A 22,055-nucleotide genomic window follows, 5' to 3' on the forward strand; every position below is an offset into this window, starting at 1 on the left:
TATACAAAGGATCAAAGGCATAGCAGATCAATTGCCCAAGGAAAAATAAAATGTTATTTTGTAAAAACAAGCAACACCACCAACTTAATCCAATATCGCTCCCTGTAAAATAGAGCTCCAAGCTACCTAAAAAAACGCCGCTTTCTATGTGCGAAATAATGGTTTCCATAAAAATTTTTCGCAAGAATGAACATAGTACCGGCCTTGAGGGGTTAAAAATGAAGATTGCTATGAGCTAAATGGCCTCCACCGCCAGCTTTCAATACTATATTCTTTTCATGAAATTATACATAACCAAATTAAATATTAAATATATTTGAGCTTTATAATCGACGCTGGCTGTTGGCGAACACAGAAAAAAAACAGTAAAATGTTGTTTGAGAAAAATTGGGAGCTATATCCAAACCTCAGCCGACTTATAACCAAAGTCGGTGTGAAATAATTGACAGTTAGTTTAAGTCACCAATAATTTTATGGTCGAGACTGGCATCATGTGAGCAATTACAATATTTTTTAACCGTAGACCGTGCTAATCTAGGTCTGAGACACGTATGCGTTTTTTAGTTTTCCGCTCTCACTGAAAATGTATTTTTTTTTTGTTACACAATAAATAAAAGTTTATGCAAAAATATGATAAGGATTTGTATACACTGAGAAAAATATTGTCGCGAGGCCAAAGATTTCATGTCCTTAAAATACGAATTTTGCTTAGCAACGAAGACACATTCGTTGATTCGAAAGTTGATAAACTTTTCAATGAAGTCGTTTTTTCCTTATAATTAAGTGATTCGAACTAAAAATGGGTATCATAACATGAAAGAAGAATTTATTGGAATAAAGTCACCTTGACTTTAATTATTCAGAAAAATTCCTTAAAATTAATGAAATTGTCTTCAAACTTGTTTTCTTTTTTGCATCTTGACTGCAAAGCAAAAATGTGTTCAACAATAGGAAATGGTTTTCAACACTTTATTTTAAAGACATTTTAAACTTGAAACATAGCAAAATTTCTACTGGAAGTCGGGTCTGAATTTAAAAACTTATGTTGTCGTTAACACGTTTGTAAAGGACTGTGATAGCGTATGAAGAAAAAGAAAACTCGAAAAAACCAACAATTAAAATTTGCTTCCTAGAATCAAGTACGCAAAACTCAACATTAAAAGGGTATTGTGTCTTAAATTTGTCCTTCCTTGAATTCTCCACTTCTTTAGCTCGGAATCAATACCAAAATCCTTAGAGTAAAGACAAAATCTTTCGAACTGGCCATGCTTTTTTTCAGTGTAAAGAATCTGTGTAAGTACAAAAAATTGAAAAAAAAATTAAAAAATCAAAAATACTTTATGGTAACATAATAAACTATGATACGTATCCCAGCAAAAAAAGAGCTTCCAAAAAAGTAGTTTGGATCCCCAATCTGTGATCCGGAAGTAGTGCAAACTTGGATCATCTCCTATGAATTTTACATGGGCTTGTCATAGGACGGAAGTACTCCCATTTTGGATCCTTTGCATTGCTTTAGAAGTTGAGTCCTGGAAGTTAATTTGAATGAAGAAATTTAAAAAGCGAAATTTTTTCAACCAATTTCACTTTTTTTCATCAATATGTTTTATTACACAATTATTTTCCTATTATCTAATTTTTACAATTTGAAAAACTTTTTCGCTCCGACCAGGGAATGAACCTGGGTTTGCTGGCACCATAACAGAACGCCTTAGCACACTCAGCCACAAACGCCATTGAACATAAAGCGTCGAAAGGTCAATTCAAATGTTTGTGATATGATCGTAATACGACCATAAGCGTAGGAAGGCCTCTGGGGAGGGGGCTTAGACCCCCCCAGAAAAATTTTAGCCCCCCCCAGAATTTGAAACTCTATTTATGATTTTTCATTTTTCAATAAATGTCAATAGTTTTTTTAATTTTTAGAAAAATAAAACAAGTATATACAATTGCACAAAGTTCCGCTAATGACTTTCATGAACAATCGAACTACTTGGGTTGTGGTAGCAGTTGCCGATGGCAATGTTTGAAGTCAGATATTTATGAAATAAAGCTGTGGTTGAACTTATGATTGATTTAGTTTAGTCAATTTAATTAAAAAAATAGTAAATGATATTAAAAAATTCTTTCATAAATTAATATCTTAATAATGCTGCGAAAAAGCGTTGCCTAAAAAGTAGTGAAAATGTTCTTTTTGGGTCTAGAAGTGGTGCAAAATTGGCGGAGAAGCAATGAATGTAATATGAGCTTGTCATAGGACAAATGTTCACCGTTTCAACAGCCGTTGCAATGAATTTGCATCACTTCTTAAGGTGAGATCCGAATTCAGTGTTTTGAATGTGAATTAAAAAATTTTGTGATATTTTCCCAAATAAATAATTTTTATATAGATTTTATGATTTTTAATGCATTCTGACGCTTGTTTGAAACGTTTTTCCTCGAATAATTTCCAAACTTATCGATTTTTCTATAATGGATTTAGCAGTTTTGTGGCAAAATTTGAATAATTTGTACCAATTTATTTATTCTTACTCTTTTTTTAAACTATTTGCAAAAAAGAAAACAAAAAATTACACATTAAAATATGTAAAAAAATGAAGTAGTTAAAATAATTGAGGACATTTTTGGAAGTACTTTTAAAGTTGTGCCTTTAGAACAACTCACAATTTTCTTGCTGGGAAAAGTGTGTAACTACTTATAGTTGCTTTATTATAAATTAATTGTCGAGTTATTTTGATGTCCAATTTTTTATTCAATTTTATGAAATAAAACATTAATTGAACCTATAAGTTCAGTCTATAAATTTTTAGCTAGGGGGGCTATAGCCCCCCCTAGGAAAATTGTCTAGCTACGCTAATGAATACGACACCAAGGAATAATATTCTAATTGCTTCTCGAGATGTTCTTTATTAGTATGAACGAAAAAATAAGAAACGCAGGTTCAAATCTCACCAGCGGCAATTTTTTTATCAAATATTTTTCTAAATAATTATTTTTTTTATGTCATGCATCGTTTTTATTTTTTATTTCCGGCATCTATTTTCGTATAAATATATTTTTTCCCTTAAATATCAACAAAAAATTCTCGATCCGCTTTAGAAGAAATGTTTGTGGACTTGTCCAAAAGGACTGCATCGGAAGATGAAAAAATTCGATGGGGGATTCTGGGATGGGCTTTAAAAGAAATGTTTGTGGAACAGCTTCCAATTTTTTTTTGCTGGGATGTTTCTTATCTTCCGTAACGTTCAGTAATAAGCTTTCTAGAGTTAATCGCACGAGCCTTCACAAAAAAATTATTTTCTCCAAAACGAAATTTTAGACCAACGAAGTTTTCTTTTATTGATAAAATTGTCACTATAAGGCAAATAAATCTTTGTTAGTGGTGCCACCTTTGTCCTCAAAGAATTTTGTTTTCCAGAGAGAAAAAAATTTTAACAATAAATGAAAATTTTGTTGGTCTAGAATTTCGTTTCACAGAAAAGAAATAAATTTGTTACGTGTGATTAAGACCTTCCTAGGTACAAACAAGTAGAAGTACACTCAAAGAAAAAATACTTTACTATTTTCTTTAAGATCAAATAAACCCGAAAGAAGAGTTTTTAGCTTCAAATGATAAATTTGTTTGTCTAAACTTTCGTTCCTCAGAAAAGAAAAGACTTCTTTCAGTTTAGACAAAAAAAAAAATACCAAAACTAAGTGAAAACTATTCAATGAAAAATTAATTGATTCAAAAAAAATTGTTGTATCAATTACTTTTTAATTGGATCAATTAATTGTTTGGCGATTGACTGTGATTGTAGAATCAATGAATCAATTAATTTTGTGATTGAAAACAAAAACAAAATTTTTCTGTCTATACCAACCCTCTTTAAAGGCCTTAAATTGGAAGAAGGCCTTTTAATTAACTCCACTGTTTACCATTCGTCGGTCTCCCTCCTCAACAACCACTAACCACTGCATATTCGTCTAGGGATTCAGTGGCTCTTTGGGGATCATTTGTTTGGTTTTTATTGTTTTTGTTGTTAATCTATCAACCACCACTGCTGATCGTGGAGCTGCTGCGACTATCGTCAGTCCAGCCAATGTTGCTGCTGCTATCATTCAACAAAACCCCATCCAGTGAGACGTTGCTTTGAGACTTTTCGAAAATCGTATTTTCAGTTTCGATCTTCAATTCGTGCGTTTCAGTTGTTACTTTTGTGGCTTCCTCTAGTCGTTCATCCTGCCTCCAGGCCACCACATCTACTATATCCATGTGGTTCAGTGATCTTTGAAAGACAACAGGACGAGGGAAAAATTAAAAAAAAAAAACAGAAACTAAAACAATCATCAAGTCCAGCTGCTTATTTTGAAGTAGATTACACGCAAATTTTTTTTGTTATTGTGTGGTTAAAATACTTTGGTTGGTTCCATATCTTTGGGTATATTTATCTCGTGAAAGGCGTTGTCCAGCTGTTTAGTAGATATCCAAGTGCAACGGATTTACTCCCACTTCAATTAAAATGAATTTCAATGTCAGCTTCTTGGAGAAATTAAGATGGAAAATTAAGTGAGTATTCTTAGAGGAAATCTCAAGTGTTGGGTGTGCGGGTTAGGGGGGCTGTGAAATAAGAGACCATTAAAGAGAAGCCATCTATAGGATGGGTGTGAGTGTGTGTGTGCGTAAATATCAAGTGTGCCTTTATATGATAAAAAAAGTCTACTTTAAATAGGGTATATGAGTCATTTCAAGTATCTTCTACATTTGTCGGTATAATTTATGAGTGATGGTTACAAATCAAAAAAAAAAAAAAACTGGTCTTGATTGCCTATCAGAATAAATCCAAATATGGAAAATAATAACAAATAGGCATTGTAAAGGGTGATTTGTTAAGAGCTTGATAACTTTTTTTAAAAAAAAACGCATAAAATTTGCCAAATCTCATCGGTTCTTTATTTGAAACGTTAGATTGGTCCATGACATTTACTTTTTGAAGATAATTTCATTTAAATGTTGACCGCGGCTGCGTCTTAGGTGGTCCATTCGGAAAGTCCAATTTTGGGCAACTTTTTCGAGCATTTCGGCCGGAATAGCCCGAATTTCTTCGGAAATGTTGTCTTCCAAAGCTGGAATAGTTGCTGGCTTATTTCTGTAGACTTTAGACTTGACGTAGCCCCACAAAAAATAGTCTAAAGGCGTCAAATCGCATGATCTTGGTGGCCAACTTACCGGTCCATTTCTTGAGATGAATTGTTCTCCGAAGTTTTCCCTCAAAATGGCCATAGAATCGCGAGCTGTGTGGCATGTAGCGCCATCTTGTTGAAACCACATGTCAACCAAGTTCAGTTCTTCCATTTTTGGCAACAAAAAGTTTGTTAGCATCGAACGATAGCGATCGCCATTCACCGTAACGTTGCGTCCAACAGCATCTTTGAAAAAATACGGTCCAATGATTCCACCAGCGTACAAACCACACCAAACAGTGCATTTTTCGGGATGCATGGGCAGTTCTTGAACGGCTTCTGGTTGCTCTTCACTCCAAATGCGGCAATTTTGCTTATTTACGTAGCCATTCAACCAGAAATGAGCCTCATCGCTGAACAAAATTTGTCGATAAAAAAGCGGATTTTCTGCCAACTTTTCTAGGGCCCATTCACTGAAAATTCGACGTTGTGGCAGATCGTTCGGCTTCAGTTCTTGCACGAGCTGTATTTTATACGGTTTTACACCAAGATCTTTGCGTAAAATCTTCCATGTGGTCGAATAACACAAACCCAATTGCTGCGAACGGCGACGAATCGACATTTCACGGTCTTCAGCAACACTCTCAGAAACAGACGCAATATTCTCTTCTGTACGCACTGTACGCATTCGTGTGGTTGGTTTAATGTCCAATAAAGTAAACTGAGTGCGAAACTTGGTCACAATCGCATTAATTGTTTGCTCACTTGGTCGATTATGTAGACCATAAATCGGACGTAAAGCGCGAAACACATTTCGAACTGAACACTGATTTTGGTAATAAAATTCAATGATTTGCAAGCGTTGCTCGTTAGTAAGTCTATTCATGATGAAATGTCAAAGCATACTGAGCATCTTTCTCTTTGACACCATGTCTGAAATCCCACGTGATCTGTCAAATACTAATGCATGAAAATCCTAACCTCAAAAGAATCACCCTTTATTATTATAGTTAAGTCGGTTACCATCTATGATAGCAACATAAGTTTTACAGTGATATGAGTTTAGGTTATTTATTTTTTTATTTTATTATTTATTTTTATTATTTTTGCAAGTATTAAATATGTATTTTATGTTATGTGGTGCTGTGTTATTATCATATTTATGGACGTGTATTTGTTTTGCCAATGTAAATGACAATAAATTGAATGTCCAATAATAAAAAAAAAAATAATCCCTGATGAGGCTGGAAATAATATTTGTTATATTTGCATTTAAAAATGACCTTGAAAGCCCAGAAAAAAAATATATATATATATATATAATCAGAAAAAGTTCGATAAACTAAATAATCTTGTAGAATGATATAAATTTGAAATATTAACAATTACACAATTGTTTACTTAATATTTCAATTTGATAAGCATTAAAAAAATTATTCAAGAGTTAAATCCTTATTTAATATAAACTAGAGGCGATTCTTAAATTAATTACAAAATATCCATTGACAATTACATGATATTTGTTTTATTGACATTTTTTTGTATTGTTTACAAAACACCAAAAGTATTTGCATCGGAGTTTAGTAAAAAAAAAGAAATTTATTCATGATGGAGGTCAAAAGCAATATTGTGATTGCGTTACATAGAATTAGACAGAAATTTTATTTTTCATAAACTTCCATAATTTTTTTTTCATAAACTTGAACTAAATTATACAGTCATTGAATTGTATACCCACTTTTAGTTCATAAAAAATTAGCGTGATTTCAACAGATGGTCGGACGGACGGGTATAACTAGGGTAGGTAGGGTAGGTTAAGTGGCAGCCCGATGTATCAGGCTCACTTAGACTATTCAGTCCATTGTGATACCACATTGGTGAACTTCTGTCTTATCACTGAGTGCTGCCCGATTCCATGTTATGCTCAATGGCAAGGGACCTCCTTTTTATAGCCGAGTCCGAACGGCGTTCCATATTGCAGTGAAACCACTTAGAGAAGCTTTTAAAACCCTCAGAAATGTCACCAGCATTACTGAGGTGGGATAATCCACCGCTGAAATACTTTTTGGTGTTCGGTCGAAGCAAGAATCGAACCCACGACCTTGTGTATGCAAGGCGGGCATGCTAGCCATTGCACCACGGGCATAACTAGATCGACTCAGAATTTCACCGCGACCCAGAATATATATACTTTATTGGATCTTAGACCATATTTCGTTGCGTTACAAATATGTGGTGGAGGGTATAAATTAAAATCATAATTGAGTTTTTAAAAATATTCAATTAAAAATTTAATTGATTCAAGAAATGTTTTAATTGAAACAAAAATTAATAGTATCAATTAATCATTTTTTAATTGCATAAATTTAATTTTTAATTGTCTTTCAGTTATTTTTTTAATTGATACTATCATTTCTGTGATTGAAAACATTTCAATTAAAAATTAAATGGATCAATTAATTTCATGATTGAAGAAAAAAAATTGGCCAATGTTGCCAATGTTGGCGCAGGGTATAAATAGATAAAATGTTTGACATACCATCTTGCTAGCTGTAATAGGATTAAGATTTCGAAACACAAAACCAGGAGAGCGGCGATCGTTTTTCAATGCTGGAAAGATTAAAATGGGAGTTCGGTCAAAAATACAAAAATACTAAATACTCAAGTAGTAAAATTGGGTGATAGGTCAATATGAAGGGAACCATCACATTTATGGGATATATTGTCCAAACAAGTGATGAACACTGGTTAGGGGGCAAAATGTACGCCCGAGTCCTCACGAAATTATTTCATAATTGTAAAAATATATCTTAGTCAAGCTAAGTAAAACTGATAATTACCATTGAGTCCCCACAATAAAATCCTGTCTACCTTTCTAGTCCATATGCTCGATTTGCAGCCAACTGTATGTCGTTTCTATTTTAAATGTTGAAGATGCACTGTTCTTCTTTTTTATTTATTTAGAAATAAAAAGAATTTCATGCAAAACTTATTTACTATACTGAGCCGATTTCCAAAGAATCTTAAAATTTATGGAAATTCCTCACCAAATCTCCATGCCAAAAATTTCGTTCCAATTCGCCAAAAATATCCCCAAATTGGGGGAAGTGCCACTACAGTGACTCAAAAATAATACTTTCTGTAGCATAGTTTTTCTACAACAGACATACTTTTAGGCTTTGCGCGTGTGCATGTGTTGCTCTACTCCATTTCATGGTTCTGGGTCCAATTAGTAATTTTGAATTTACACTTTAATTTTTGAAATTAAAGATAGAAAGGATGTCAAATATGTCGCCGGGGTACCGTGGTGCTTTGTGTACTCAAAAAGTAGCAAGAAAGTACAAAAATGTAAATTTTATCAAAAAATAGTTTAAGTTTAGGCCGTACCTGTTTATAAGCCACAGGTAATCATACACGAAAGCAAAAAATAAATATACTCAAAATAAAAAAAATACTTAAATCATTATGGCTCTAAAAGAAGAATGGCATAAACTGTCACAAAATAATTATTTTGAGAAATTGAAAAAAACTGTCATATAAATTGTTGATATAATAAAATAAAATAAACAAATTTGTTTAATTTTAGAATCGTGACAGCAAAAATATCAAAATATTCCCTTGTTCCATGATATGTTGTTGGTGATAACGAAAACACATTTATAAATCGTTTGCGATATTTTTTCAAGTGTTTAATCATTTAGATGGAGGTCATTGGTTTAACACAATTGGGTTTTTATGGCGAATCTCCAAATAATAAGGTGAGATTGTCTAAGAATTTCAACTCACTTTTGGTTCAAACTTAACACCAAACATAGTCAAACGAAGTTTAAAATGTTTGAAAAAATTTTTTCTCAGTGTTATCATGATATTAAAATAACTTCAATTTTCATAACAGCTTAATGTGTTAAGCATAGAGAAATTACATTACAGCAACCAAATGATGATTATGTCAGAAAAGTTGTAATCAAAGTGCCTACTGAAATCTGTCAGATATTATATTTCAGAATCTGTTGATGCATTGCATTCACAAATAGGCTAACACTGAAGGCAAAAAATGCAACAACCACAATATTGTTATTTTTTTATTGTATCCATTAGGATTTATATGGCAGCGTACCCGTAATTTTTTTTAATATGATGATGTATAGAAAAGCAAATTCCCATTATCATATGCGGTGGTACATTTATAGCCATTGTATAGATGCGGCTAGAATTTTTCATTGCATGCCATAGGCTTAACCACACCCACTGAGAAATTTAAAACATTTCGAAAATATGATACTTTTATCAAAGTCAACATAAACAAAAGACCTAAAATGATTAGTTTTTAAACATTTTATTAAGTGTATGTATGTCGTCGATGTACTTTTGTGTGCCCAAGGCGAATTGTATTCATCAAAAAGCGACATGATATCAATTTGAAGCACATTTTAAATTGACATGGATTACTTTTATCGTTTATTATTGTTTTATTTAAATGTTTTTGTTAGAACATAAAAATTCAAATTAAATTTATGTATCACTATAAATTTAATTGTAAATTAAACAATTATTTTAAATTTGACTTGTAAGAAACTTTTCGATTATATCTACATATGTTTTTTTTCTCCTTGACGTTAAGTGTGGTAAAAAATTATTTATATATGCTAAAATAAAGGGTGATTTGTTAAGAGCTTGATAACTTTTTTTTTTTTAAAAACGCATAAAATTTGCAAAATCTCATCGGTTCTTTATTTGAAACGTTAGATTGGTCCATGACATTTACTTTTTGAAGATAATTTCATTTAAATGTTGACCGCGGCTGCGTCTTAGGTGGTCCATTCGGAAAGTCCAATTTTGGGCAACTTTTTCGAGCATTTCGGCCGGAATAGCCCGAATTTCTTCGGAAGTGTTGTCTTCCAAAGCTGGAATAGTTGCTGGCTTATTTCTGTAGACTTTAGACTTGACGTAGCCCCACAAAAAATAGTCTAAAGGCGTCAAATCGCATGATCTTGGTGGCCAACTTACCGGTCCATTTCTTGAGATGAATTGTTCTCCGAAGTTTTCCCTCAAAATGGCCATAGAATCGCGAGCTGTGTGGCATGTAGCGCCATCTTGTTGAAACCACATGTCAACCAAGTTCAGTTCTTCCATTTTTGGCAACAAAAAGTTTGTTAGCATCGAACGATAGCGATCGCCATTCACCGTAACGTTGCGTCCAACAGCATCTTTGAAAAAATACGGTCCAATGATTCCACCAGCGTACAAACCACACCAAACAGTGCATTTTTCGGCATGCATGGGCAGTTCTTGAACGGCTTCTGGTTGCTCTTCACTCCAAATGCGGCAATTTTGCTTATTTACGTAGCCATTCAACCAGAAATGAGCCTCATCGCTGAACAAAATTTGTCGATAAAAAAGCGGATTTTCTGCCAACTTTTCTAGGGCCCATTCACTGAAAATTCGACGTTGTGGCAGATCGTAAGTCTATTCATGATGAAATGTCAAAGCATACTGAACATCTTTCTCTTTGACACCATGTCTGAAATCCCACGTGATCTGTCAAATACTAATGCATGAAAATCCTAACCTCAAAAGAATCACCCTTTATATGGGATTACTTTAATTAGATATTGAAATATTGATTTTAAGAAGATCTAACGATTTCCGTCTCTACGTCCGTCTGACCGTCAGTATGTCATAATCAATCTGAAGTCTCAACAAATATATACAGCACTAAGTTCGGCCGAGCCGAATCTTAAATACCCGCCACCATGAACCAAATATTAGGGTTTCCTTTGAAATTTCAGGAGGGCTTGAGGACTTGAGGACACTTCCCGAAGATAAATTTAAAGATTTCACCTATGAGGACTATATAAGATTCTGGATTTATAAGAACCATCTTTGTTTGAGTTTTAGAGGAATCATTAACATCTCTTGTAAGTGTGCAAGAAAATTGTAAAACAACGTCTTGATTTGAAATCTTAAATCTGTAGAAGTAAAATCTGGAAATTTTACATTGAGTTTCAAGCAATTTTCATGATCAGTGCGCCTTCTACACCCTCAAGAAGTGAAGTCGGTCTATATGGAGGCATTACCAAATGGACCGATAAAAACTTAATCCAATACACGTTTTTGTGAGCCTAAAATACCAGAATATTTACAATTTCAGGCAAATCAGATAAAAACTACGGTTTCTAGAAACCCAAGGAGTTAAATAGGGAGATCGCTTTTATGGGGGCTATACTAAAATATGGACCGATACTCACGTTTTCGGCACACCTCTTTATGACCCGAAAATACCTCTAGATTTCCAATTTCAGGCAAATAGGATAAAAACTTCGGATTCTAGAAGCCCAAGAAGTAAAATCGGGAAATCGGTCTATATGGGGGCTATACCAAAATATGGACCGATACTCACCATTTTCGCCACACCTCTTTATGGTCCTAAAATACCTCTAGATTTCCAATTTCAGACAAATTGGATAAAAACTACGGTTTCTATAAGCCCAAGACCCCAAATCGGGAAGTCGTATTTGTGGTCCTACAATACCTCTAGTTTTCCAATTTCAGGTAAATTGAATAAAAACTGCGGTTTCATAAGCCCAAGAAGTGAAATCGGGAGATCGGTCTATATGGGGGCTATACCAAAATATGGACCGATACTCACAATTTTTGGCACACATCTTTATGGTCATAAAATACCTCTAGATTTCAAATTTCAGGCAAATTGGATAAAAACTACGATTTCTATAAGCCCAAGACCACAAATCGGGAGGTCGGTTTATATGGAGACTATATCAAAACCTGGACCGATATAGCCCATCTTCGAACTTGACCTGCCTGCAGACAAAAGACGAGTTTGTGCAAAATTTCAGCACGATTGCTTCATTATTGAAGACTGTAACGTGATTACAACAGACAGACAGACGGACGTCGTTATATCGTCTTAGAATTTCTCCCTGATCAAGAATATATATACTTTATATAGTCGGAAATCGATATTTCGATGTATTACAAACGGAATGACAAACTTATTATACCTCCGTGGTGGGTATAAAAATGGGGGCTTCAAGGCTTATACTCAGTGATGCCAATTTGGTGCTTTTAGCATACTTGAATAGTGGTTCATAACTTCATAGAATGACAAAGTCAATGCACAAGAGTTGTATAATACATATCTTTTTTTATTGAGCATTTAATTTTCAATTTTGTAGTGGAAAATGGTATGTTAGAATTTATAATATATTTTTGTTGCTTTTTGGCGTTGGGGAGTTGGCAACACTGCTTATACTTTGGAACGCATTTATATTGTAGCAAACCAGCTTCAAGGGTAGGCTATATAGTTTGATTTTATTATACAGTTATTATATAGATATATTTCCCTATTTACATTTTTGAAGACCTAGATTATTCACGCAATATTTTCAAATAATTTATCATGAAATTAGGAAAGTAATATTATTTTAGAAGAGTAAAAACATATGCCAAAAATTATTACAATTATTCAATTTTTTTATATAGGACTCACATAGAGCCCCTAAACATATATAAAAACATGTAAGGAAAGTCTAAAGTCGGGCGGGGCCGACATTATTATCCCCTGCACCACTTTGTATATCTAAATTTTCGATACCATTTCACATCCGTCAAATGTGTTGCGTGCTATATATAAAGGTTTGTCCCAAAAACATACATTTAAATATCACTCGGTCTGGACAGAATTTGATAGACTTCTACAAAATCTATAGACTCAAAATTTAAGTCGGCTAATGCACTAGGGTGGAACACAATTTTAGTAAAAAATATGGGAAACATAAGTAAACTTCGCAAAAGTTTATTTATGATTTATCGCTCGATACATATGTATTAGAAGTTTAGGAAAATTAGAGTCATTTTTACAACTTTTCGACTAAGCAGTGGCGATTTTACATGGAAAATGTTGGTATTTTGACCATTTTTGTCGAAATCAGAAAAACATATATATGGGAGCTATATCTAAATCTGAACCGATTTCAACCAAATTTGGCACGCATAGCTACAATGGTAATTCTACTCCCTGTGCAAAATTTCAATTAAATCGGAGTAAAAGATTGACCACTGTGGTCATATAAGTGTAAATCGGGCGAAAGCTATATATGGGAGCTATATCTAAATCTGAACCGATTTCAACCAAATTTGGCACGCATAGCTACAATGGTAATTCTACTCCCTGTGCAAAATTTCAATTAAATCGGAGTAAAAGATTGACCACTGTGGTCATATAAGTGTAAATCGGGCGAAAGCTATATATGGGAGCTATATCTAAATCTGAACCGATTTCAACCAAATTTGGCACGCATAGCTACAATGGTAATTCTACTCCCTGTGCAAATTTTCAACTAAATCGGAGTAAAAAATTTGCCTCTGTGGTCATATGAGTGTAAATCGGGCGAAAGCTATATATGGGAGATATATCCAAATCTGAACCGATTTCAACCAAATTTGGCACGCAGAGCTACAATGCTAATTCTACTCCCTGTGCAAAATTTCAACTAAATCGGAGCAAAAAATTGGCCTCTGTGGTCATATAAGTGTAAATCGGGCGAAAGCTATATATGGGAGCTATATCTAAATCTGAACCGATTTCAACCAAATTTGGCACGCATAGCTACAATGGTAATTCTACTCCCTGTGCAAAATTTCAACTAAATCGGAGTAAAAAATTGGCCACTGTGGTCATATGAGTGTAAAGCCACCGTGGTGCAATCGTTAGCATGCCCGCTTTGCATACACAAGGTCGTGTGTTCGATTCCTGCTTCGACCGAACACCAAAAAGTTTTTCAGCGGTGGATTATCCCACCTCAGTAATGGTGGTGACATTTCTTAGGGTTTCAAAGCTTCTCTAAGTGGTTTCACTGGAATGTGGAACGCCGTTCGGACTCGGCTATAAAAAGGAGGTCCCTTGTCATTGAGCTTAACATGGAATTGGGCAGCATTCAGTGATAAGAGAGAAGTAAACCACTGTGGTATCACAATGGACTAAATAGTCTAAGTGAGCCTGATACATCGGGCTGCCACCTAACGTAACCTATGAGTGTAAATCGGCCGAACGATATATATGGGAGCTATATCTAAATCTGAACCGATTTCAATAAAATTTAGCACACATGAATATAGCACTAATTGTACTTCTTGTGCAAAATTTTAAGCAAATTAGTGTAAAACTCTGGCGTCTGGGTCCATATAAGTGCATATCGGGCGAAAGATATATATGGGAGCTATATCTAAGTCTGAATCGATTTCTTCCAAAATCAATAGGGTTCTATTCTGACCCAAAACAGTACCTTGAGCCAAATTTGAAGGCGATTGGACTTAAACTGCGACCTAGATTTTGATTACAAAAATGTGTTCACAGACAGACGGACGGACGGACAGATGGACATGCCTAGATCGGACATGCCTATATCTAAGTCTGAATCGATTTCTTCCAAAATCAATAGGGTTCTATTCTGACCCCAAACAGGAACCTGTGCCAAATTTGAAGGCGATTGGACTTAAACTGCGACCTAGACTTTGATTACAAAAATGTGTTCACAGACAGACGGACGGACAGACGGACATGCCTAGATCGACTCAGGGACCCACCCTGAGCATTTTTGCCAAAGACACCATGTGTCTATCTTGTCTCCTTCTGGGTGTTGCAAACATATGCACCTGTTCCATAGTGTGGCGCAGGGTATAAAAATCAAAATAAATAAAAATGTATTTCGACAACTTTTTATACATTATAGCATTGTGTTAACACCCCTTTATGTAGTAGGATCTTTAAATGAAGCCTAAAAGTATGCTTTACTATTTTTAATAACAAAACAATCTCTTTATTACTTTCTCACCACGCAGGTGTGTTGAAAATAAAATTTTAAACTACCGCCTTATTACCAATGAAACGCATATTGTCGATACGGAATATGGAAAAATTAAAGGTGTTAAACGATTGACAGTCTACGATGACTCATTCTACAGCTTTGAAGGTATACCATATGCCAAACCTCCTGTGGGCGAATTAAGATTTAAGGCTCCACAACGTCCTGTCCCTTGGGATGGAGTTAAAGATTGTTGTCATGCTGCCTCCCGTTCGGTTCAAACAGATTTCATATCCGGCAACTCAAGTGGTTCGGAGGATTGTTTATATTTGAATGTCTATACGAATAATGTGAGTTTCATTTTTCAGACATATTTTTTTGTAATAATGAATTAAGTTTCCTTTTTAATTTTTTTTTTAGTTAAATCCTGATACAAAACGTCCCGTTTTGGTTTTCTTCCATGGTGGTGGTTTCATTTGTGGCGAAGCTAATAGAAACTATTATGGCGCTGATTATTTCATAAAGAAGGACGTTGTCTTCATAACTGTGCAATATCGTTTAGGGGTGTTGGGTGGGTATTTAGTTTAGCCTCAATTATAATCACAAAAAATATAATGAAACTGATTATGTGAAAACCTACAAAATTTCTAGAGAATTGGTGGTAATCCTGTAGATTAGGAAGTGGGAAAAAGGATTAATAAATAACCCTATTTAGAAATATAGACGTACCTAGCCTATATTAACATCTGAATGAATTACCTGGTATGAAAACTGAGTAAAATCGAAAGAGTTGAAAATAGGAAGGCGATACATTTATTTTGGAAATATATTTGCATTTGATTTAGTTAGTTTCGATTTGGGCCAAATACTTCTTGGAATCTCACGACAGTATAGAAATTTACAATTCAAACTTTTAAACAACACATATATTGAGAGACGGATGCACAGCTACACCCAAATTCATTCAGGAACAATGGTACACCACCGTGGTGCAATAGTTGACATACCCTCTCTGCATACAAAGAGTCATAGGTTCAAGTCCAGTTTCAATCAAACATCAGAAATTTTTCGGGGATGGATTATCAACTCTAAGAAATACTAATGACATTCCTTAGAGTTTCAGAGCTTCTCTAAGCGATTTCACTGCAATGTGAATACCCGTTCGGACTCGGAAAGGGCTGTCCCTATACTTAACCTAACGGTGCACTACTGTTGTGATACATTTGACACCCTTTTCAAGCGATTATACTCTTGTACCTCTAAATGCCATGCTTGTTACATTATTGAGTGCGTAAATTTTAATTCCGTGGCGATTACTGTTGTAATCGATTTCCAACACTAAAGCACTTTTCAAAATTAGGGCATTTTACTGTGGCACGTGTTTCACCTGAGACTATGCAGTGAAATTTTTCAAAAGCAAACAGGATTACAGTCCTAAATAGTCAATTTTAAGGAGCATTTGAATAAAATGGTGATTAATGATTTTTGGAATAATCTCATCTTATGTAAATATATATATTTTTTAATTTTGTTTCCATGTATAAATCGAAAAAACAAAAAAAAGAAAGCATTTAAATATTTGATACCAATTTTTTTGAACGAAGAAGTGCCACTTTTTGTTTAAATATATCTCTTTAGCTTAGTGGCAATTATATTTTGTGTAAACTTTTAACCTTAACCCTGCTCACGAAGTGATTCTGCGTGAACACTAAATAATATGGCGTCTACGATAAATATTTCTTATATACTGAGCTCATAGTAGAATAAGATATAAAAAACCAGTTGAAAAATGATTTTCGTTTCTTCAAGGTTTCCTAAGTTTAAATTCGGAAAATCTCAATGTACCTGGAAATGCTGGACTAAAAGATCAAGTTATGGCCTTGCGATGGATTAAAAACAATTGTGCTAGCTTTGGTGGCGATCCCGATTGTATTACTCTATTTGGTGAGAGTGCTGGAGCTGCCTCCACGCACTATATGATGATAACTGAACAGGCTCGTGGTCTATTCCATCGTGCCGTTTTGATGTCTGGAACTGCTATGTGTATATGGGCCCATACTCAATGTCAACATCGTGGTTATACTATTGCCAAAAGAATTGGTTACAAAGGAGAAAATAATGACAAGGATATCTATGATTTTCTAATGAAAGCAAAACCCTATGATCTGGCCCGAGAGGAACACAAAGTTTTGACAAACGAGGAACTTCGTGATAAGGTAATGTTTGCCTTTGGTCCCACCACGGAACCTTATGAAACGCCAGACTGTGTTTTGCCCAAACCAAATCGAGAAATGCTTAAAACTGCTTGGGGTAACTCAATACCCACTTTAATAGGGAATACCTCGTATGAAGGTTTACTATTTATATCAGGTAAGTTTAATACTTATACGAAGGCATTTAAATATTAACCCTTTTTATTTTATAGTTGGAAAACAAAATCCCCATCTAATTAAAGAGTTGGAAACATTCGAATGTTATGTACCCGGTGAGTTGGTAGTTGAAGATCGCAGTTCTCCAGAATCTCTTGAAATTGCATCGATACTTAAGAAATTGTATGTACGTGGAGAGACACCAACATTGGAAAGTTATACAGAAGTGAGTATCATATTAAGAAAAAAATTTATTAAAGAAACTTTTCAATCAGTCTACATTTCTCCTTGAAATTGGATATACACACTGATAGAACAAGTTTCGTTATATTAACGAAATGTTTAATTAAAAGTGAGCCAATGAAACAAATTCGTTAATACAATGAAAATTTTCGTTATTATAACGAATTTTCTGTTAATCAACGTAAAGTTTCGTACTATTAACGATTTATTTCATTGTATTAATGAAAAATGTTCGTTATATCAATGAAAACTTTTCGTTGGCTCAATTTTAATGAAATTTTCTTTGTGTGCAGGATAGGAACCCAGTTTACCTACAATAGACATTCTTCTCTGCATACTCAGGCAAAATAAATGTACATTATAATAAAGGAAGGGGTAGAGAAGGGAGGCGATCATGTTCCTCCCTATAGGAGGTGATCATATTCCTTATCTGAGTGTAGAGAAGGCAGCCACCGTGCACTGGTAGAAAAATGTTTCGTACTATTAACGAACGGGCTTCGTTGATTATTTTTCGTTAATATTACGAAATTTTTCGTTATAAGAACGAAAGTGATCGTTAATACAACGAAATCAATCGTTAAAAGACAATTTTGTGTTTTGGTTTTTCGTTATATTAATCAAACATGATTCGTTAATATTACGAATATTAACTTTGTAATTTTTTCAAAAATTAGAATAAAATTTTTTTCCAAGATGAAATTATTATAATCATTTGCACATAGAGAGTAACTTTTGGAAACTTTTAGCCCTTAAAACAGTCGTTTTATATACTTCGAAACTGGAATTGAAAATTTCACTTATAAAACGAAAGCGATCGTTAATATAATGATATGGATCGTTAAAAAATAAATTTTAAATTGTTATATTTCGTCACATTAATATGTTCATTAATAATACGAATGGGAGTTTGAGTATTTCTGCCTCTCCGTACTCTCTCTCTCTCTCTCTCTCTAAAACGTCTCTCCATACTCTCTCTAATGCGTCTGTAGCGTCTATGTAATTTGTACATACACATCTAAGCATGGCAACAAGCACATGTTTGCGTGTGCGTCTTGAAAAACAAACGGTAAAAAGTTCAACAGAAAACTTGTCTGATGGGCAAACCTTAACAACATTTACGTTCTTTTCGCTGAAGAGTGCACAGGCTTATTACAGTTTCGTTGTGAATACTAGACATAGTGAGTTAAATTGGTGTTGTTTGTATATTCGCAAGAAATTTAGTGTAAATTTTTAATCTTTAGTGAAAATGCCACGGGGAAGTGAACTTTCAAATGAAGAAGGCGGAACAATTGCCGTAATGAACCTTGGTTGCAAAAATATATTGGATAAATGGACACGGCGATACGATTATCATTTTTTGGTCTTAGAAATTAGAGGCTTTTTTTCTTACGTGAAAGTCACACTATATGATTATCAAATTACTTAATTTATCAATAAATATTATTTCCTACTGTACGAGTATATAAAACCTATTTCAAATATCTCATCAAAAAATAATACACTACCAACGACTACACTCAAATGCAATAATTGGTTGGCTTTCATTAATACAATGAATGATTTTCGTTCATACAACGTATAATGAATAAATACAATGAATAAATTTCATTCATACAACGAATAATATTCGTTAATACAACGAAAAGGCTACGTAATAGCAACGTAATTATTCGTTAATACTACGAAATGTATTCCATAACGGGTTTCGTAAATATAACATAAAATTACGTTGTTATAACGAAATGCTACGTTGGTTGACTTGTAATGAAGAATTTCTTTAATACAACGTAGAAAATCATCGTATTAACGAAACTTTTTCTACCAGTGTGGTCATGGGTTCCATCCGCTCTCAGTAATGCTTGTGACATTTCTGAGTGTTTCAAAGCTCCTCTATGTCCAAACATATTTTAAGAGAATAATTTAATGTTTGGAAAGGGAACATTTTTATCTAACTAAAAAGTGGGCTAGTACGAAAAAAGTTGCCACTATAAAAATATCGCTTGATAGAGGTGGCGAATGTAACTCTAATGGTGCAAACGTTTATTAATTCCTCTAAAGAGTTTTGTATATTTCGTTTAAGATTTTCATAAGAATTACGATCACTACCTTCACAAAATAGTCCATTTTTCCATATGTCGCATATCTAGGATTGTCCGTTTTTCGCCTAAAAGTATGCAATGACAGTTCCCTAGTAATTGAACTGGATTATATCCCTGAATTATCAATTTTGTGAAGCACATTTTCATGAGATGGAGAATGGACGATTTTGATAATTAAATTTAGAAGTAAATTGAAAAAAAAGTAAAATAAAATATTAATACTATCTAAAGTCCTTATATAACTGAATGAAATTTGTGATATTTTTTCCAAATGAAAAAGAATGACCACGCTATCGCTATATCTATACTGAAAGAGGAGTTTCCTTTTTGGAGGAACGAAATCTAAGACAAACATTGTTTTCTTTTGAAACTAACAAATTTTAAAAGCAAATAAAAAATAGACAATTGTGGCATCGTTTTTCACAGATTCGAGTTTATTTGCACTTACTTAAAACTAATTTACATTAAAAGGGAGTTTCATTTGTCTAAAATTTCATTCCGAGGAAAGTATTTTTTCTTTGGGTGTATAACAGGGGTTTATCTAATTAGTATTTAAATATCTCTGCGAAATAATAAATATTGATTAAATAATAACTTTTTAACATTACCTTAATTTTTTCAATTATAGTTATGCTCAGATTTCTACTTCTGGTATCCAATGCATCGTTTTCTGCAATTACGATTCAATCATACTGTCGGCTCGCCCATCTACCTATATCGTTTTGATTTTGATTCCGAAGAGATTATTAATCCCTATCGAATTATGCGTTATGGACGTGGTGTTAAGGGCGCTAGTCACACCGATGAATTGACTTATCTCTTCTGGACTATGCTCAGCAAACGTATGCCAAAGGATAGCCGTGAATATAAAACCATCGAACGAATGATAGGCATTTGGACACAATTTGCCACTACGGGCAATCCATATAGTCCCGAAATAAATGGCATGGAAAATACCACATGGGATTCATTGAAAAAATCGGATGAGGTCTACAAATGCATGAACATTGGCGATGAGTTGAAGTTTATCGATTTGCCAGAAATGGAAAAATTGAAAGTATGGCAGAGTGTTTTCAATAAGAAGCGGGAATTGTTTTAGGTCGCAGGCAAAATGTTTTAGTGTACAGTTTGTAATATAAAAAAATATTATCATTTTGTTTTATTGTTATATGTAAACAATTCTTATTTTTTATATTTTTTATGTAATGTATATAAACTGTTATAGTGTGTTTTTTTTTAATAAAAGAAAATAATTAACCAACAATGAAGTATTTAAAGACAAAAATAAAATGGACCAAGTTGTTTTGTCTACTTTTTAGAGAGGGAAGATGTAAAGAACAACCAATCTGTAGATGGAGATCTAAACATTACTACGAGGGTGGTCTGATAAGAGCATCACTAGAAATATTCACATTCTTCGGTAGACGATTGTACTGCACTCCATTTTCTAGAAAATTTTAAAAAGTAATATCATTCGGTCTTTCTATTCTTGTTTTTGGAAGGCCAATTACAAAATATAATCAAAAGCGTTTGTATGCCGCATATGGTGCCTATTCTCCTAATAAGCCACATTCAAGTGCTCCGAACATAATCCGAAGAAGGTCTCAAGACATTGTCTGTAACTCACGTTGAATCCCGTTTGTATTCGTTCGTGTGCATGTGACAGGAAATTGCCGTAACTCACGAACGGCGTGAGTTTGCGTGAGCATGATTAACAAACCAAATGTCGTGAGTGAGCGTGACTCACGAAAATAATTTCTTCGTGAGTGAGTGTGAGTCACGAAAATAATTTCTTCGTGAGTGTGCGTGAGTAACGAATTTCGAAAAAAAAACGCACACGAAAATAATCCCGCTTACAAGTTGAATTCATTTACAATTTTAGTGACACCTACGATGTTAAGAGTTTAAAACGTGCTCGATTTTAATCATGCTCATGTTTGCAGCATAAGCGTAGGAAGGCCTCTTGGGAGGGGGCTTAGACCCCCCAGAAAATTTTTAGCCCCCCCCCCCAGAATTTGAAAACCTATTTACGATTTTACATTTTTCTAAAAATTAAACAAGTATATACAACGGCACAAAGTTCCGCTAAAGACTTTCATGGACAATCGAATTACTTTGGTTGTGGTAGCAGTTGCCGAAATCTGAATATTTATAAAATAAATCCGTGGTTGAACTTTTAATTTAGTTGAATAACTAAATCTAAATAGAAAGAATGTTCACCGTTTCAACAGCCGTTGCAATGAATTTGCATCACTTCTTAAGTTGTGATCCAAATTCAGTGTTTTGAATGTGAATTAAAAAATTTTGTTATATTTTCCCAAATAATTAATTTTTATATTTTTTATGATTTTTAATGC

The 22,055-nt window shown here is 33.9% G+C and overlaps 2 protein-coding genes across 2 annotated transcripts; both read left to right on the forward strand.

The window, feature by feature from the left end:
- The first annotated feature begins 4,110 nt into the window (after positions 1-4,110).
- Positions 4,111-20,962, forward strand: alpha-Est7 (alpha-Esterase-7). Its single transcript, XM_075289026.1, has 6 exons — positions 4,111-4,549; positions 15,025-15,337; positions 15,408-15,558; positions 16,797-17,357; positions 17,413-17,582; positions 20,327-20,962. Exons 1-6 carry the CDS (start codon positions 4,503-4,505, stop codon positions 20,795-20,797), a joined length of 1,713 nt encoding a protein of 570 aa, XP_075145141.1. The 5' UTR covers positions 4,111-4,502; the 3' UTR covers positions 20,798-20,962.
- LOC142220098 (uncharacterized) lies at positions 17,637-19,129 on the forward strand. Its single transcript, XM_075289027.1, has 2 exons — positions 17,637-18,777; positions 18,841-19,129. The coding sequence occupies exons 1-2, from the start codon at positions 18,621-18,623 to the stop codon at positions 19,023-19,025; spliced, it is 342 nt and encodes a 113-aa protein (XP_075145142.1). The 5' UTR covers positions 17,637-18,620; the 3' UTR covers positions 19,026-19,129.
- Positions 20,963-22,055: the final 1,093 nt, after the last annotated feature.

Source organism: Haematobia irritans, chromosome 1 (assembly GCF_050003625.1).
Source record: "Haematobia irritans isolate KBUSLIRL chromosome 1, ASM5000362v1, whole genome shotgun sequence".
In the NCBI taxonomy this organism is placed as follows: domain Eukaryota; kingdom Metazoa; phylum Arthropoda; class Insecta; order Diptera; family Muscidae; genus Haematobia; species Haematobia irritans.

Coding starts and splice junctions, on each gene's coding strand:
- alpha-Est7 (XM_075289026.1), top strand. CDS start 4,503: ATGAATTTCAATGTCAGCTTCTTGGAGAAATTAAGATGGAAAATTAA. Junction 4,550..15,024: donor AAATTAAGATGGAAAATTAA/GTGAGTATTCTT, acceptor CTCACCACGCAG/GTGTGTTGAAAATAAAATTT. Junction 15,559..16,796: donor ATATCGTTTAGGGGTGTTGG/GTGGGTATTTAG, acceptor CGTTTCTTCAAG/GTTTCCTAAGTTTAAATTCG.
- LOC142220098 (XM_075289027.1), top strand. CDS start 18,621: ATGGCAACAAGCACATGTTTGCGTGTGCGTCTTGAAAAACAAACGGTA. Junction 18,778..18,840: donor CGTTGTGAATACTAGACATA/GTGAGTTAAATT, acceptor TTTAATCTTTAG/TGAAAATGCCACGGGGAAGT.